This window comes from Aulonocara stuartgranti, assembly GCF_965226115.1.
Source record: "Aulonocara stuartgranti genome assembly, chromosome: 23".
NCBI classification, from domain to species: domain Eukaryota; kingdom Metazoa; phylum Chordata; class Actinopteri; order Cichliformes; family Cichlidae; genus Aulonocara; species Aulonocara stuartgranti.
This window is the reverse complement of record NC_138958.1, coordinates 29,282,501-29,299,796: the sequence shown is the minus strand read 5'-3', so window position 1 is coordinate 29,299,796 and position 17,296 is coordinate 29,282,501. Positions and strand designations below refer to the sequence as shown.

Here is a 17,296-nt window from a genome sequence, read left to right as displayed (position 1 = left end):
TCGACAGCCGCCGCTGAACGACAGACGGAGGTCGATACTGAAGCTCGATGTATGATGTCCCTCTGGTGGATAAAGAAGAAATCGGCACGTATTCTTGTCACCCTGCTGAAAGGTTTTTAGAAAACAGCAGCTACGCCATAGACTCCTTCAAACACCCTAGAGGGACGTACTGAAATTCGTTCATAATATGGCACTTTTTTACTACAGCCATACTCGCTCAACTGTCAAATGGCAATATAAATATCCGACATCACACCCCTTGATTAACGTCCCATATGGTCTAGCGGTTAGGATTCCTGGTTTTCACCCAGGCGGCCCGGGTTCGACTCCCGGTATGGGAACTACTATTTTTGTTAGTGAGTCTGCAGAACTTTCTTGAATCGCCTTACACTTCAGCTCAAGTACCTAATGCTCGTTGAAAATGGTACTTTTTTGGGAACATTGTATTGGTCCGCATGAGACACGATTACAGACAGTTGCGTCATCACTAGTGGCCGCTACGTTTAAAGGCAGCGACTGACCCACCGACTTTGCCTGAGCACGGAACCGCTTCGCCGGTGGGAATAATCGGTTTCCTGTACAGTTCCGTGCCCGTAGCTCCGGGGCTGCCCATGAACGGCACCATGGCCGCGTCTTCCCACCGGATAATGCTGGGGCCACTGGTTGCTGCTATCGACCAGGGCACGAGCTCCACCCGCTTTCTGGTAAGACAAACCGGGAGACAGCAGGGGCAGGAGGGTCTCCTCTAGCTAGCGGGTCACATTTAAATGACTGTGGACAGAGCCGCCGGTGTCCTTGGCTGTGCTTTTCATGCGGGAACTCACAGTACTGTATCTACAGAGGAAATCTATATATTCATAACAAATGTCTGGTATCGTTTCACTTTACTGCAGTAGCAGTCTGTGCTCCCTGTAAAAAAACAAAACATAAGATAAACTACCTTATTCATCAAGTTGGATGATCGTGCCTGGTTCTTGTTTTCCCAATAAATGTTGATTCTGAGCTTCTATTGGAATCTGTATAAAGGGAAATTTGTACCATGTAGGCCTCAATTCCAGGAATGGTTGACAAAGATTTGCACATGAAGGACATGGAGGCAAAAGAAGAAGAATAAAGCTAGGAAAAATGCACTAGTTTCAGTTAACAAGTAGTAAACTTTCCTATAAAGCACCGAACTCAAATAGTAATACAAGAAATATAAATTACATAGTATTGCCAAAAAAAAAAGACAGAAACGTTAGACCGTATGTATAATTTAATGTATTTAACAAGAGAAAGGAAGACGAGCCACACACCTAAAACAGTCAGCTACTTTTGTTTTAACATGTGTTCTTTTTTTGTTTATGTCCTTGGGTGTGGCTGATATTTGAGTGCCAAGAGTTTAATTGCTCTGAGTCACCTCAGCTGTCAGATAAAGACACATGGGTGAAGTGAATGTGTGTTCTGTGGCATTTAAACGTTTCATAACAAGTAAAAGGTAATATTTTTGCTGATTTTATTTATTTACATTTTTTTAACGTAGTTTTGCACATTTTATTTTATTTATTGTTCCAGTGTTCTTGCACCGACTGTATCTTTGCATCTAATACCACAAGACATGTGCAGAGGTATTTTTGAAGGTGATAATTGTCCTGGGGTGACATATGCTATGCAGAGTTTACACTGCTTATCGCTTTAACACTTGCTTCCTCTAACACCGGTTGCATATTGCTATGTCAGGTCTGTCTAGGGTGTACCCCACCTCTTGCCCTGTGACAGCTTAGATAAACTCCAGCCCCCAGTAGAAGTGGAAATCACCAGAGACCCCATAATAGTGACATATTGTCACAGTACTTCAGTCACGATACAATATTTTTAACATTTTGGCGATATGCTAAATATTGCAGTAACATGGATTGCAATGTATCATCTTTTTTTCAACTGCAAATGATGTCTTTAATTTTTTTAAATCAAAAATGATATTATCCTGTAAGATTAAATTATCTCACTTTAGTTATTTTTTTCTTCTGCTAAATCAGAATGTCAAACATACCAACACTGACACTAAAACCTGCGATTATTGTTGCCATAAGGTGGCATTTGTGGATGTAAGGAGGTTTGCTGTCCTATTATTACTTGTGTAATCAAGTCATCGGCCCAATAAAAATTAGCAAGTAGCTTTGTCGAGTTTGTCCAATGTCAATTTAATACAAGTTTTCTTGGCTAACGTCATCTCAAGATAGTGGTGCATGAGATGAGATGTTTGTAATATTCCCAGAGTGTTTTAATTAATTAATTAATTTTTTTCCCTTGATGGCAGCTGCATAGTTTAGAAAAGCAGGTTTGTGATTCAACGAATGACAGTTTAAAGCCCACAGCTGCTGGGAAAATGTAAATGATGGCGTGGAAAAGCCTTTCATGTTGTTGTGCTGAAACAGGAAAAAAAGCAGGCCTGGGAAGCTTTCCCAGAATCCTATCTGTAAAGGCACTGTGACGTTTTGTCTCTTTTAAGGTGTTTAATTCAAAAACAGCAGAGCTCCTCAGCCATCATCAGGTGGAAATCAAACAGAGCTTCCCAAAAGAAGGGTGAGTGATAAAACTACTGAAAATCCTCCACGTCACACCACACATGTTTATCTGTTTTAAAAATGGATTCTTCTCGCGATGTTAAGCTGGGTGGAGGAGGATCCCAAAGAAATCCTGCAGTCGGTGTACGAGTGCATGGAGCGGACATGTGAAAAGCTGACGCAGCTCAACATTGACATCTCCAACATCAAAGGTATGTGTGCATGGGGTTCACGCTGCCACCTGAGCACCATTTTCATCCATTTCAAAGCTCTGAAACCTCTGCTGTTTAAATTTGTCCAGCTATTGGAGTGACCAATCAAAGAGAGACCACGCTTGTTTGGGACAAAGAGACGGGGGAGCCTCTCTACAATGCAATCGGTACAGTCTGATATCTCTGTGCGACTTGTTTGATGTGTGTCCTACAGACCTGACATTAGCATTGAAATAAGCACTGACTTCTTAATGCCGCCTGATATTTGATATTCTATTTATTCGCTTTTTAAATCTTGCTTTTTTGAATTTATTGAGCTATTTGTATAGATAAAGGCACTTTATAGCTCTTTATTATTTTATTAAGCTGTTTACCTGGTGTAACTTGATTATATTCATTTAGACTTTTGTTTATTTTAGCTACTCAATTGAACACCTTCTTTTTGTGTAGTTTTAACATTTCAATGTTTGCTTTGTCATGTTGTTTTAGTTATAAAGTGGTGCTTTTCACTTCTGTTTGAGCCTCATTCACACATATACACTCACACTCTAATGAATGCATTGGGGGCATCTTGGGATTCAGTATCTTTGCCCTCGACTTCCAGACTGGAGGAGCGAGGGATCAAACCACCAATCTCACAATAAGTAGATGACTGTGGTGGAACAGCAGATTCACATCATGGATGTGCATGCTGTCATGTTATTATGGACCAAAACATCTGAGGGATGTTTCCAGCACCCTGCTTGGAAAATGTACCTAATAATTTGGCCAGTGAGTGTATGCAGCCTCTCAGTTCCCTCCAAAAAGCCAACTTTATTTTTATTGGCTCCCACCTTTGCATCTTTATGAGGACACAAGAAATCTGGACCCAGCTGGCATCAGCTTGGCACAAGAGCATTTATCGCTTAATGTTTTGGCCTGCAGGGATTTCTGGTTTATGCACTGCCATGTTCAACACAAGCAGCCATGACTGTTACTACATCAGGGTGCTGTTGGTCTGATTGTGGATGTTGTGAAATAACTGCCATGCCTCTATTTAGTGTGGCTGGACCTGCGGACTCAGTCAACAGTTGAGCGGCTTATAAATAAAACTCCAGGAAGAAATAAGAACCACTTGAAGGTAACGTTGATCCGTGTTTGAGTTTGCACTTTTGTTCTGTTGAGTGCAGTTTAGGTAGGATGGTGTTGGCTATTTTCATCTATTTGAGTTTATAATGTTTTTTAATCCCTGTGTATTTTGTGTATGGCCTCACATAAGAGATTCACATTCATGTCATTGCCACCCTGCAGCATAAAACGGGGCTCCCGATCAGCACTTACTTCAGCGCCGTCAAACTTCGCTGGTTGATGGACAACGTGGACGAGGTCCACCAAGCTGTGGTCTCGCACCGCGCCATGTTCGGCACAGTCGACTCCTGGCTTATTTGGGTAGTCACAGGCTTCCTTCTTTAAGAGAAGTCATAGACATGTTCTTTGAATAAAGTGGAAAACTATATTGACTTTATTTGTGTTTCTTTATTTGTGGCGCAGTGTCTGACAGGGGGTAAGTCAGGTGGAGTCCACTGCACGGACGTGACCAACGCCAGCAGAACCATGCTGTTTAACATTCACACGATGGACTGGGATCCAGAACTTTGCAAGTATGAGAGCTGAAAGTCACATCATAGTTATTTATGTATTCTATCATATTGGTGAAGAGGGTGGGGAAATACCACCTATAACACCTCTAAAATTATTCTGCTGAAGTCTCACCTCTCAATGCCATCAGATATTTTGGTATTCCTATGGAGATCTTACCCAGGGTGAGGAGCTCATCAGAAATATACGGCCTTATGGTAAGCATACGCACACTGTCTCTCCTAATCACAAAATCACTATAATCTGTGGTTATATTAACTTTTTACACTAAAGATTTCACTGTTAGAGTGACTCTAGTGTTCAGAGAGTGCATTGCCTCATGCAGCGAGACTCTAAAAGATGATAAGAGTTTTGTTTTGTGTTTGTACTTACCTCAGTGTGCTTTCAGACTGTTTAAGTGCATGAAAGTTGATTGAGAAATTCTTTTAGGCATTTTTTGTGTGCCATTGTCTCTCTTCTCTCACTGGTAGAAAATATGTTCTAGCCGGGTAAGTAAGAACTCACCATCCCTATTTTCCTTCACATGCAAAGCCAACCCATCCTGCTTTTAACCCAACACAAACACACCATCACTCAGTGCATTTCCAAGATTCATATGAAGGCTAATGTTTCCATTAGATTAAGCGTCAAGCATTTAGAGTAGAGGTGGGAATAAGAGTAACCTCTGATAAGATGCTATTGTGACATTTGTGTAGCCAAAGATGGAAAAACAATGTAAAAAGGTAAAAAGCAAGAATTATGAATAAACTGAAGAAAGATCAGCGTTTTCACTATGATGTGACTTTAGTAACTAAATATAAAAGTGTACAGAAAGTGTTTTTTACTTTTAGTCTTTGTCATGCTAGGAAAGGTTTATCACTGCAGCCTGCCTGTTGATGCTTTGGGTGGGCATGTTTTTTGGCTGAGCCCAAATGCACATGGCAAAGCAGCTCTTTTTCTTTCATGCACCCATTATGAGTAGATCCAGAGTGACTGTGCATACACGGAAACTAAATCTTTGCCCTGACTTCAGTAATATTTGCTCCAAAGATTTCCCCTCAGTCATTATAAAGCATTGTTCTTATCACAGCTCATTTTGCTGCCCCCAAGTGACCGATTGCAGGCATTACCATCAATAGAGCAGAGAAACTGTAGAAGTAGAAAAGACCAGTGAGTGTTTTTACAGCCAGTACACAACCATGTCAGCTCTATTGGAAATGTGCTAGATGGACCCTGTTCACTGTGGTGGCATGCTCCTGGGGTGGTTGTCATTGGTGGACCATCTTCTTCTCCTCCAGCATCCCATCTTCTAAATCTCTTCACTCTTGGGCATGATTTTATTTCATCGACTTTTTATGTACCTTTTTAAATGTCATACCGAAGCCACGTGTAGGAGTGAAGACATTTTAGTAGATACAGGTTCACACTCACCCGCCTTTGTTTCCCTCACTGTGATTTCACTGTTATACTAAACTCTGTACAATTCAAATTTCAGCAGTATGTTTTTGTTATTTGGCTTCATACAGTCAAATAATAATGAATCGCCCCCCCCCCCCCCCCTTTTTTTTTTTTTTTTTTTTTCTTTTTTCAGGCTATTGTTCGTAGTGTTTAAAATTTAGTTTTTGTGCTATTGGTTTACGATTTTAACAACAACAACAAAAAAAAAAATCCCAGTTATAATCAGGCATGAGTGTCAACATCTACTTAATACAAGAGACAGTTGATGCCATTTTACTGTTAGGTGCTTATACTTGCTTTCATTTTTTTCTCTTGCCAGAAATCAGGGGCTCTTTCAGGTATTCCAATATCAGGGGTAAGTCTGACTTAATTTTTAAAAAATTTTTTAATATTGTTTTAGTGTTTGTCATGCAGTGTGAGAGGTTAATCCAATATGTGTATGTATTCTATTTAAAAAATAAACAGTGTCTTGGGGATCAGTCAGCAGCGCTTGTTGGGCAGATGTGCTTTCAGGACGGGCAGGCTAAAAACACGTAGGTGATATTTATAGGTCTGCTTTTTATTAAAACTTGACCCCTTTGCTAAAAATCCAGCTAAGTAGGAGTTTATTATGTTTCAGGTATGGGACCGGCTGCTTTCTCCTGCGAAACACTGGGGTTAAGGTCCTCTACCTAAGACTTGAGTTTAAACACTGTGGTACCATCGTACAGGCATTTACATAGAGTGCTACTTTTCTTGTGTCTGCTGTTTTACAGCCTGTGATGTCAGAGCACGGACTTCTGACCACTGTGGCGTACAAACTTGGTCGGGACAAGCCTGCCTGTTATGCACTGGAGGTACAGTATATACAGCATATATAAATAAAGTGATATTTGACATGGATATCAAAACGATAACGCCCACTTTCATAATATTCTCTCTAATCCTTCAGCTTTTTTCCGAAGTATGGAGGACAAAAACTGCCAAAATCAAAAACACATGATTGACTTTGTTAAAAAAAAAAAATAAATAAAAATAAATAAATAACTTAACTTCGTTTTAATAATAATTTGTTAAAACTCTTTCAGGTGTTCCGATATAAGGTTTTCATGATTTTTCATAAAAATCCAATAATTTAATGAATTTCATGTCATAAAACCAAGAAAATGCAAATATTTTAGAAATCTGTCAAAAACGTGTTTAAAGCTAAGAATGACGGAAGTCACGTTTTTATTCTCAAATTTGAGCTGGCACAGTGGCACTGTATACATTTGAGTGTAAATGTATAAACAAGGTTTAAAAATAATAAATACAACTGGGGAAAAGTGGGCAGGAATTGCAAAGGCAAGATCAATTAAAAAAAAAAAAAAAAGAAGGAATTAAAGATAAACAAAGAGAATTAAATAAATTATAAAATAAGGGGATTAATACAGATGTGAGTATATGTATGTTGCAGCTGTAGTTTAGCATTTTTTAATTGGTTTTATTTTTTTTTTTTAATTGCATTTTGACTTTTTGTTTTTAACTCGGGTTAGTTTCAGAGCGGAGGGCAGATGTCAGAGGCGATATTTAAGGAAATCAGAATAGGACTCACAATGAACACACACATACAATGAACACACCTATCAGCTGAAATTGATTTTTTTTTTTTTTTTTTTTTTTTTTTTTACTAAAAACCAAGGAAATTTTTAGTTAGCTAAAAAATAATAATTTTCTTATTTATTAAGTGAGCTATATATTTATTTAGATTTTGGCCCGTTTAGTCTTCCAAAGAGGATACAGAAATGTGAGTATCTGTGAAATGACAGGTAATCTGAATATGTATTGTTTTTGTTTTCCTGCTCTTTGCTGTCAGGGCTCCGTGGCCATCGCTGGAGCTGTGGTCCGCTGGTTGCAGGACAATCTCGGGATCATTGGATCATCTGAAGAACTTGGTAGGTTCTGCTCTTGGTTCGGGGCATGTGGTGTATCCGGATTATCTGTAAAAGGAATAATAAAAGTTGACTTTGTACATGTATAGAGATGGACCGATCCGATATTGCGTATCGGTCCGATACTGACATAAATTACTGGATTGGAGCGACTGCCTCTTCTCTCTCCCTCCCTCTCCTGCTGCTACTTCAATCATGAAACTGATCAATGATCAGCTGATCGGCTTTTCTGTCGTGAGTCCGTCTCTCTTGTTTGTCTATCGCCTACTTCGGGCCAGAATGAGGAAATCAGCGGCTGACCAACAGCAGCGCGTTTAAGCTTGATAAGCTGTTTTTAGAATTTATTTACGTTCTACACCAGGATCCTTAATAGTCAACGGTGCAATAGACTCCATACTTGAAATGTGCAATTCACTTGTATTTTTCTTTTTATTCCTATTTATTCTATTTATCCCCTTCGTATAGAGTGTGTGTGTGTGTGTGTGTGTGTGTGTGTGTGTGTGTGTGTGTGTAAAATATTCGACCTTTGTTAAGCTCATTCACAGTAACTCTTAACACTGTTAAGCTGTAACACATTAAATATTGAAAAATACACTTTTTCCAGTACGGTACATTCAACTTCCACAATTCCCTCAAACTCTTCACCTTCCGTGTTTGAGTTACGGTAAACAGCTGGGCAATTTCGGCATCAAGCATGCCCGGATCCCTCTCACACCGGATTAAAAGGCGTTTAAAGTGCATTCAGCAGAATAAAACGATCAGATGAGTTAAAATTTAACCAACTCATTCACAGTAACTATTAACATTGTTAAGCTGTTAAACATCAAATATTTAACAATACACTTACATTTCCAGTTCATTCAACTTCCACAAATCCATCAAACTCTTCACCTTCAGTGTCTGAGTTAAACAGCTGGGCAATTTCGGCATCAAGCATGCCCGGATCCCTCTCATCATTATCTGAATCAGTCTCGTTGCTTTTACTTAGCTGTTCAGTGATTATTCCAGCCTTCGTGAAAGCTCGGACGACACTTGAGACTGATACCTTAGCCCAAGCATCCACGATCCATTGGCAGATAGTGGCGTAACTCGCTCGGCGTTGCCTCCCTGTCTTCGTGAATGTGTGTTCGCCTTCTGTCATCCAATGCTCCCACGCAGCTCGTAATTTAACTTTGAACGACCTGTTGATACCAATATCTAGTGGTTGGAGTTCTTTGGTTAATCCACCCGGAATGACGGCAAGCTCCGAATTAGTTTGCTTCACTTGGGTTTTGACAGCCTCGGTGAGATGGGCGCGCATGGAGTCGTAGATCAAAAGAGACGGAGATTTGTGGAAAAAGCCATCCAGTCTCTTGACATAAACTTCCCTCAGCCACTCGCTCATTTTCTCTTCGTCCATCCAGCCCTTTGAGTTAGCCTTGACGATGACGCCGGCCGGAAACCTTTCTTTTGGCAAAGTCTTCCTCTTGAAAATGACCATGGGTGGTAGTTTCTGGCCATTAGCTTGGCAGCCCAGAACTACAGTGAAGGATGACTTCTCGTTCCCTGTGGTGCGTATAGATACCGTACTGGTCCCTGTTTTCTCGACAGTACGGTTCACGGGGATGTCAAAGGTGAGGGGGACCTCGTCCATGTTAGTGATGTGTTCTGGCCGGATCTTCTTTTCAGTGATCTTATTCTGGCAGTAGGTGCGGAAAATGGCCAACTTTCTTTGTAATCGTTTGGCAGTTGCTGTGAGACAGTAGTTCTTGTGCGGATTGAGAGATTATGCCTTTTCATAAAACGGAAGCACCAAGAATGTCCCCCTCGAAAGTCGTTGATCTGCATGTCACGTGCTACCGCTGTTGCCTTGAGTCGAATAGAGACTGTAGAGACACTTCTACCTGCTGTTCTCTGTTCAATAACCCACTGTTCAATTTTGTCCTCTAACTGCGGCCATCGCGCCTTGTTCCCTCGGAGACTCCTTTTGGTCTTCTTTACTTGTTTTAGGTCATCTTTTTGCTTCCTCCACTTGCGCACCATGGACTCATTAATGCCGAATTGTCTCGCAGCTGCTCTATTTCAATTCTCTTCTGCATAACTAATTGCTCGAAGTTTAAAATCAGCTTCGTAAGCGTGTCTCTTCGCGGGTGCCATTTTGGAGTCGTTATACACACACAACACGGTAATGTTGTGTTGAAGCACAGTACGTATTACTCCGCGAGGCTCCTGGCAACGGTAACCGTAATGCTCCAAAAAGTGGCACTAAAAATCTTTTTTTGACAGATTTTTGAGCGTAGTGTGCCACATAAAACCGGTTCGAGGTCAGTAAGCACAAACCAAAATTCATACATAAGGCGCACCAGATTATAAGGCGCACTGTCGATTTTTGTGAAGATTTAAGGATTTTACGTGCGCCTTATAGTGCGGTAAATACGGTAAAATGTCTGGCTTTTAATAAATAATTATCTGAATCTTACACCCAAAGTTTTAATCTGATGTAAAATGTATAGAAGTCAATTACTGTATATAGTAACTATTAAGTCTAATATACCCTAGTAAGCTATAGTACTTTTTCCGTTGGGAAGGTGCCATCTGTGCAGTCTGCAGTTCTGTTGAAGAAAGATGTTGAATCTATTTAATTATTCTTGAAAAATAATTGATTTCTGTGCATTTTTCATTTTTTTTCACACTGCATCAAATTAAAGTTGATTACGTTGATTAAGCATCATGAGGTGGAGGGTGGGTGGTTCCCTATTTTATTTATTTATTTATTTATTTATTCATTCATTTTTTTGCTGGGAGTTTTAGAACCCTATTAGTTAGGTTGCTTACTCTTTAAAATACCAGAATAGGGAGGATGGAGCAGGTTTAAGTTTATTAGATTGATCAGTTTTGCTGAACTATGAAATATTTTGGGTGCAGTGCATTTTTTGCATACAGGTATAACAGAATAGCTTTAGTGTTTTTGTTTTTAACTTGAGTATGAACTTATACAAAAAGCAGCAAGACATTAAAAAATGTATAAACTAGACAGCTGTTTATGACATCAGTGTTCACAGAATTTTTACTTCATTTGCCGTTTTGTGTTTTTTGTTTTTTTTTCCCCGCTGCAGAGAAGTTGGCTGCTTCTGTCGGCACATCTTACGGCTGTTACTTCGTTCCTGCGTTTTCGGGCCTTTACGCACCTTACTGGGAGCCCAGCGCACGAGGGTACTGAGACTGTGGTGAACATCTTAAAGCGTCTGCTGAAATGCACCTGTCTGAATCAAACTTTCTCCGTGTCACAGAATCATTTGTGGGCTAACTCAGTTCACTAATAAGAGCCACCTCGCTTTTGCTGCTCTGGAAGCCGTCTGTTTCCAGACACGAGAGGTACGCGCTTTGTTCTCTTGAAAACTAGTGTTCAGCTAGTGAAATGTTTGCCTTTGCTTTAAAAAAACCGCATTGATATGATGATGTGTGCAGATACTGGACGCCATGAACCAGGACAGCGGCATCCCGCTGACACAGCTCCAGGTAGACGGAGGAATGACATCCAACAAGCTGCTGATGCAGCTGCAGGCGGACATCCTCTGCATCCCTGTTGGTAGGAGTGCCGTTCACTCCGCCCAAGTGTCATGCCACAAGGAAGTTGACACGGTTATTTGTTAAGCACTGACCAAACCAGTCATGCAACCACAAGTTATATCTATTTATCTGATGTAAAACTACTGAACAAGAAATGCCTCTGAAGTTGAGCCACTAACATAAGTGTTTTTTCATATGTAGTATGATGTATAATAGCTCATTCATATATACATGTATTTGTCATTTTTCTGTTGTTGTTATTATTATGAGTAGGGATGGGTATTGATAAGATTTTCACGATTCCGATTCTATTTTTGATTCTGTTTAACGATTCGATTCTTTATCGATTCTCTTATCGATTCTTTTTAAAAAAGGAGAACACCAAGGTCGATTAGCTTAGAACTTTGTTTTATATCTTCTCTTTGAACAAGATAGAAATTTAGGAGTAACATGGCCTTACAAACCCAACAGTGAGATCTTAAGAGATCCAGCCTACGGCTCTTCAATGGGGTGTCACAGGGACCCCAGGAAAAAAAAATTGTAAATGTAAAATAATAAAATAAATATTCTTCTGTAGCAATAACAAAGTTTAACATAAATTATTCTGTAGCAATTACACAAGAATATCCAGTAATGTCCCTGCCTACAATTAAACACATTCACTTACCAAAGTCAAATTGGGGGCATCTGCTGGCAAATGGGTGCAAGCCTTTGACCACAAACTTAGTCACTGCTCGGTGACATTCGTCTATCCTGGCCTGAAAGGAGACGCTACCGGTAGACTGCAGCGAGAACTGCCAGCATCTGAGCCAGACTCTGTCAGTCTCTCTCATCATGGTCACCTAAATGCACAGTAATGGCAGGTTTTGTAATAAGGCAGATCGCGCTAACATAATATGCACTGTTAGTTGATTATTTACCTGCCGCATTAACGGGAGAGGACGTGCAAACGTTACCGCTGCTGCTGGGTTGAGATTCACGAGTCCGGAGAGCGGAATTAAAAACACGACATTTATTTAAGGTCATCGTGTGTTTTGTGAGCAAATGCTTTTGCATATTCGGAGTGTTTCCTCCCTTAAATGAAACATCTACTTTGCAAGTATTGCAAGTTGCCCAGTGGTCAAACTTTGGAGCGTTTGAGCCGCCATGTTTCCTGCCAGGTAAATGATGCTCCGCAACGTGGTGACGTCATTTGGGGCGACTGGAATCGATAAGGGAATCGTTTGCAAAAATGGCAAACAATTCCAAGGAATTGAAACAGTGGGAACCGGTTCTCAACAAGAACCGGGTTTCGATACCCATCCCTAATCATGAGTAAATATAATGTCCATTTCCAGTGAAACCATCCATGCCTGAGACCACAGCTCTCGGTGCAGCGATGGCAGCAGGAGCAGCAGAGGGGGTGAGCGTTTGGAGTCTGAACCCCGAGGACCTGAGCGAAGTGACGTCAGAGAAGTTCGAACCTCAAATCAACCCCGAAGGTACGTTGGCCTGCTGCCAGAGCTCTGGCTGGCTGATGAGATCAGATAATGCTTAAAATATGCGATGCTTAAAAGTAAACACACTTATCTATGTTCTACAGAGAGCGAGTTTCGATATGCTCGGTGGAAGAAGGCTGTTGAGAAATCCATGAACTGGGAGACGATGGAGCCTGTTTGCAATGGAAACGGTGGGAAGCACTCACAGCTCAGAAAAGGTTTAAACTCCAAGACGAGGCCATAAATCAAAAAACAATACCTCAAACAATAAAAGACACATTCATGTATTTTGACGCCTGTCGTTTAAAAAAAAAAAACGTTACTGCCCTGATATTACTGATAGGTGATTTTAGTCAAAACATTATGAAGCTCATGAGTTTATCCACGGCTCAATCTGTAATCTGGTATAGTCAAATTAGGTGATTATTATGCTGTATGGGGATGTTCTTCTGTTGTTATCAGAAGAACATCCCCATTTGTTTAACTAACACTATCATGCAGCTGTGTGCTTGCAATGAATATTTTTAAAATATTGTTCCTGAAAAACTCATTTATATGTTCAAGAAGCTAAGATAACATGCAGTACTGTGCAAAACTCTTGTACTATGTTGAGGTCCGGGCTCTGGGGTGGCCAATCCATGACTGCTTGGGTTTTACTGTGCGTTTTTCTATCTAGGTATGCTTTTCCTTTATCAGCAGTGTGTTTGGGATCATTGCCATGCTGATAAATGAAGCTGCTGCCAATCAAAGCTTAAAATCGGTTCTTTGAGTAGACACAACACTGGTTCATCCCCTGAGTTAGCACAAACAAAAATCATTCCTCTGAAAATAGGCAGGTACAAGGACTGGACTGAAAATGAGTGAAAAAGCAACCAATGTCCAAAGAACACCTTTGAAAGACCTTGAAAAATTCTGGAGAACTGTTGCTCAACACCGCTTAAAGAAAAGAAACTCTGGGTGCATGGAAGCAAAAATCACACTATACTGATTCTAAGATATCTATGTTTATTCCTAATTAATGTTACAATATATATTTATATTATTTGAATATATTTATATTGTTCAACTTTGACATCTAACATATGTGTTATATTATTATATTCAGTATTGTTCTGGTAAATTTACCAGTATATGGATCTTTACCTGAAACCCAAGCAGTGCAGGGGTTTGGTAGTATAAGGAAATGACGAGTGGATCAAGACTTTTGCGAAGTAGTGTATATTTTCCTATGTTACTACAGTGTGCAGAGGTAGAGGCCATTTTGACTTGTTTTTAGTTCGCTGCTCAGAATCATCGTCTCTCTTCTTCTCTGTTCCGTGCTCGTTTCATGGAAAAGGTGAAACCAGTATCTTCAGCAGCGTCCCGCTTGGCTTCTACATCATTGGCAGCATGCTGATGTTAATTGGAGCGAAATACCTCACAGGTCAGTATGTCTACTCTATACTCATATGTGATGCCAGTGTTTACGTGTGTCACAGGTGGAGCAGATGTCTCGGGTGCGCAGCTCCAGTTGCGAGCACAGAAGCTCCACCTACCTGTTGTTTGCATTTACAGGAATGTTAGCTTAAAGGGAGGGTAATGGCAGCTAAAAAGGCTTGTTTCAGTCAGAGCATGAACTGATGAGGTGAAGCAAGTTCCAGGAAATGAAAATTATTTTGAACAATGACTCATTAAAAACTGCTTTGATAGAGAGACAGAATAAAAACAAGTAACTGAGGGTGTTGTAGGTAAACATTGCAGGTTAAACATGATGAACTTTTTTGGAAACAAGTTTCCAAAGTCGCTCAATTAAAGTTCAGATTTCCTAACTTGACAACTATCACTCTACATAATAAAAAGAGCTCTTGTTCCATCCTGTTCATGGTTGTAGTGCCAGCTGTTCAGATTTTTAAAAACAAATTACCAATTTACCTTTGCAAGCACTCAATTGGAACAGTTTGACGTTAGGTGAGCTTTTGTGTTAGTACTTATTACACTTTTAAAAAGCCTTACTATTTGACAGCTCTAGTGGAGAGTAAACCTTTCTCAAAATGAAATGTGTGCCCCTTTGTTACTTTTCTTTCAGGCCACAAGTAGACTGTGATTTCTGGAGGCATTAAATTGACGTGGATGGGGGGGAGAGGAAACAGGACCAGCGCTTGTGCTCTTGTTGAAATCTTACCCAAAAATCATTCCAGAGAGAGACACAGACCTCCTGCTGAGCCTCACCGCCGAGTACGAAATCAGGACAACTCTGACTAACGGGACATCTTCAATATCATTTTCATGGTTATTTAATTTTTAAAAAATTATATTTGTGGCAAAGAACACATCAGTACGGTATCCATTAATTTTAGCAGCATTGCACATGCAGTGTTTCCTTTCCTTTTTTTACAGGGTGATGCATTTCTGACTATTTATGTAGATACTTGTAAATGTGTAAGTGCGAAATGCTGTCTAATTTGTTTGTCACGGTTAACCTTGAACTGTGTAACCCTCAGACCCTCCACAGTGAGCTACAGGAACTTTTTTTAGAGCACTTTATAATTTTTTTTCTTTGTTTTTGTTTAGACGATCTGTCCTAACGAGTCTTTGTATGGTGTATATGTATTTTTTCTTGTTTTGAACAGTTGGGATTAGGACACAGAAAGTTTGAGGTAGTCTGTAGTAAAACTGAAGGGACAGGTGGGACGTGGTGCACTGACGGGTCTGCTTTTAGTGAAAGTGAACCTGTACATACTTGATCGGTTGTTTGGATATCCGTGGGAGTGCAGTGTATGAGGAAAGCCGCACATGCATATTCTTACACCAGGAAACAAAACGGCAGCAGCAAGTTGTAACTTGGTTACTGTTCAGCCCAAAATGGATTCAATGGTGTAAGCCTAGTCATGGTTGACAAGGTCTGTTCACCCTGAGATTCATCTGTGATCATCCAGATTAAGCTGGTACGCTCATTTTTGGGCGACACCTGCTTTTTGTTGAATGTACTGGATAAGCAAAAAATAAAAAAATAAGTGAAGCATTTAAAAAACAAACAAACAAAAAAAAAAAAAAAAATTACAGTGGCAGCTGAAATACTTTCGGTATCGCTGCAGTGAAAACTGCCATCTACCCTGATGAAAGGCCCATGCAGAATGTAATCTCTGAAGGCATCCCTCCCCACCCTTTCTCCCCTCTATCTCCCCACATTGATTGAGCTGTGATGTTGGCTAGCTGCCTGCATTGTTTGGCTGGAGATGTATGCGGCAGAATATCGCTCACGGCAAAGCTTGAGGCTTTTTTTCCCTTTTTTTTTTTTTTTTTTTTTTTTAATTAACTGTAGCAACCTGTTTATTTCTGAGTCACAATTACAGCTAAACATATTTTGTTTTTAACATGTTGCGCTCCGTTTAAGTTTCACTACACCCAGTGGGAAATCGTCTAAACTGTGCAAGTTGCACCTAAACAGGCCATGATTATGATGTGTAAACATGATTTCCGTCGCTCTGAGCGACTGGTTGCGTCTCTGTGGGCTTTAAAAAAAAAAGTATTTAAAATGATGGAAGTTAGTTTCCAGTTCATGCAAAACATGCTTCTGATATGCAAATGAACGCTCGTTTGAAACAAACTTTAACTTGCTGCACTAAAACGTAAAGGTTCAGAACGTTTCTCCAGTGAAATGATTCAAACCGACGCAAGCTCTTTAAGTGGCTCTCTTTGCTTCGTGGTCGGGGCTTAAGTTTCAGTCGGGCCTGATGAAGTACGAGCGTCCCTGGTTGGGAAGGTTGTAGGCAGTACATGTTTGTTTCTGTGCTTGCTCTCTGTAACCCTGGACTATTAAATTATGCAGCCCTCTTATGACGTGAAAATGCTGAATATTCTGTTGTGATATAAAGAGTTTACAAATGAATATGTGAGAGGAAAGCAATGGAAGAACAAAGTGTAACTGCCAACGTTTGCCCCCTGACCTTTAACTGTGAAATGGGAAAATTGCTTTGAATAGTGACATCACCTCCCTGCATGTCCTTACCTGAAACGCACCAACAGTGGAAAGTATTTGTACTTGTCATGTGAACTGGTGTTTTTCTTGCTGTCACATTAAAGAGCAATTTCGCCCAAACTCTGCGGCTCCAGGTGTGCTGACCTCTCTGAAGATTGTAGGTCAGATCTGCAGTAAAAGAGAAACTGCAAACTAACCCTCAGACTTGAGAAATGTTTGAAATGAGGAAAAGGATGTGCATGCCATCGCTTTTCAAGTGACAGTTTCCTTGTTGAAGTGACATGTCATTATTAGAGAGATGTGTACTGACACATGACCAACAAATGCAGAGTCAGTACGTTTTTGCTTTCAGTGAAATGAAATCTAACAGCCAGCAAGAAAATATATTCGTTTCCTTAGTTACACTGTTGTTGCCCTGCTTAAAAAAAAAAGTAACGTATAACTTCCAACCACTAATGTGGAGTTTGTAGCTGCAAAACATAAATAGGCTAAACAGCTCACATCGAGGTGATCATTGATTTACTGTTGGACAAGGATGACAACAGCGAGGACTGTGGCTGTGCAGAAT

General features: G+C 40.3%; 1 protein-coding gene across 3 annotated transcripts in view; it reads left to right on the top strand.

Moving 5' to 3' along the window:
• Nucleotides 1–511: 511 nt before the first annotated feature.
• Nucleotides 512–17,296, top strand: part of LOC309700908 (glycerol kinase-like) — a 33,405-nt gene continuing 16,620 nt past the window's right edge. Inside the window, exons 1-21 of one of the 3 annotated variants that reach the window (XM_082524816.1) lie at nt 512–704; nt 2,492–2,565; nt 2,652–2,758; nt 2,848–2,925; nt 3,799–3,878; nt 4,049–4,186; nt 4,289–4,398; nt 4,527–4,593; nt 4,867–4,884; nt 6,153–6,188; nt 6,299–6,366; nt 6,453–6,495; nt 6,589–6,669; nt 7,668–7,746; nt 10,839–10,935; nt 11,013–11,097; nt 11,191–11,311; nt 12,630–12,773; nt 12,875–12,961; nt 14,107–14,193; nt 14,836–16,848. In XM_082524816.1, the coding sequence (XP_082380942.1) occupies nt 612–704; nt 2,492–2,565; nt 2,652–2,758; nt 2,848–2,925; nt 3,799–3,878; nt 4,049–4,186; nt 4,289–4,398; nt 4,527–4,593; nt 4,867–4,884; nt 6,153–6,188; nt 6,299–6,366; nt 6,453–6,495; nt 6,589–6,669; nt 7,668–7,746; nt 10,839–10,935; nt 11,013–11,097; nt 11,191–11,311; nt 12,630–12,773; nt 12,875–12,961; nt 14,107–14,193; nt 14,836–14,846 (1,704 nt within the window). In that variant the 5' untranslated portion in view covers nt 512–611 and the 3' untranslated portion in view covers nt 14,847–16,848. Of the gene's footprint in view, nt 705–2,491; nt 2,566–2,651; nt 2,759–2,847; nt 2,926–3,798; nt 3,879–4,048; nt 4,187–4,288; nt 4,399–4,526; nt 4,594–4,866; nt 4,885–6,152; nt 6,189–6,298; nt 6,367–6,452; nt 6,496–6,588; nt 6,670–7,667; nt 7,747–10,838; nt 10,936–11,012; nt 11,098–11,190; nt 11,312–12,629; nt 12,774–12,874; nt 12,962–14,106; nt 14,194–14,835; nt 16,849–17,296 lie in introns of those variants that run through there. The other 2 variants (XM_082524817.1, XR_014274805.1) reach the window with 2 other exon arrangements.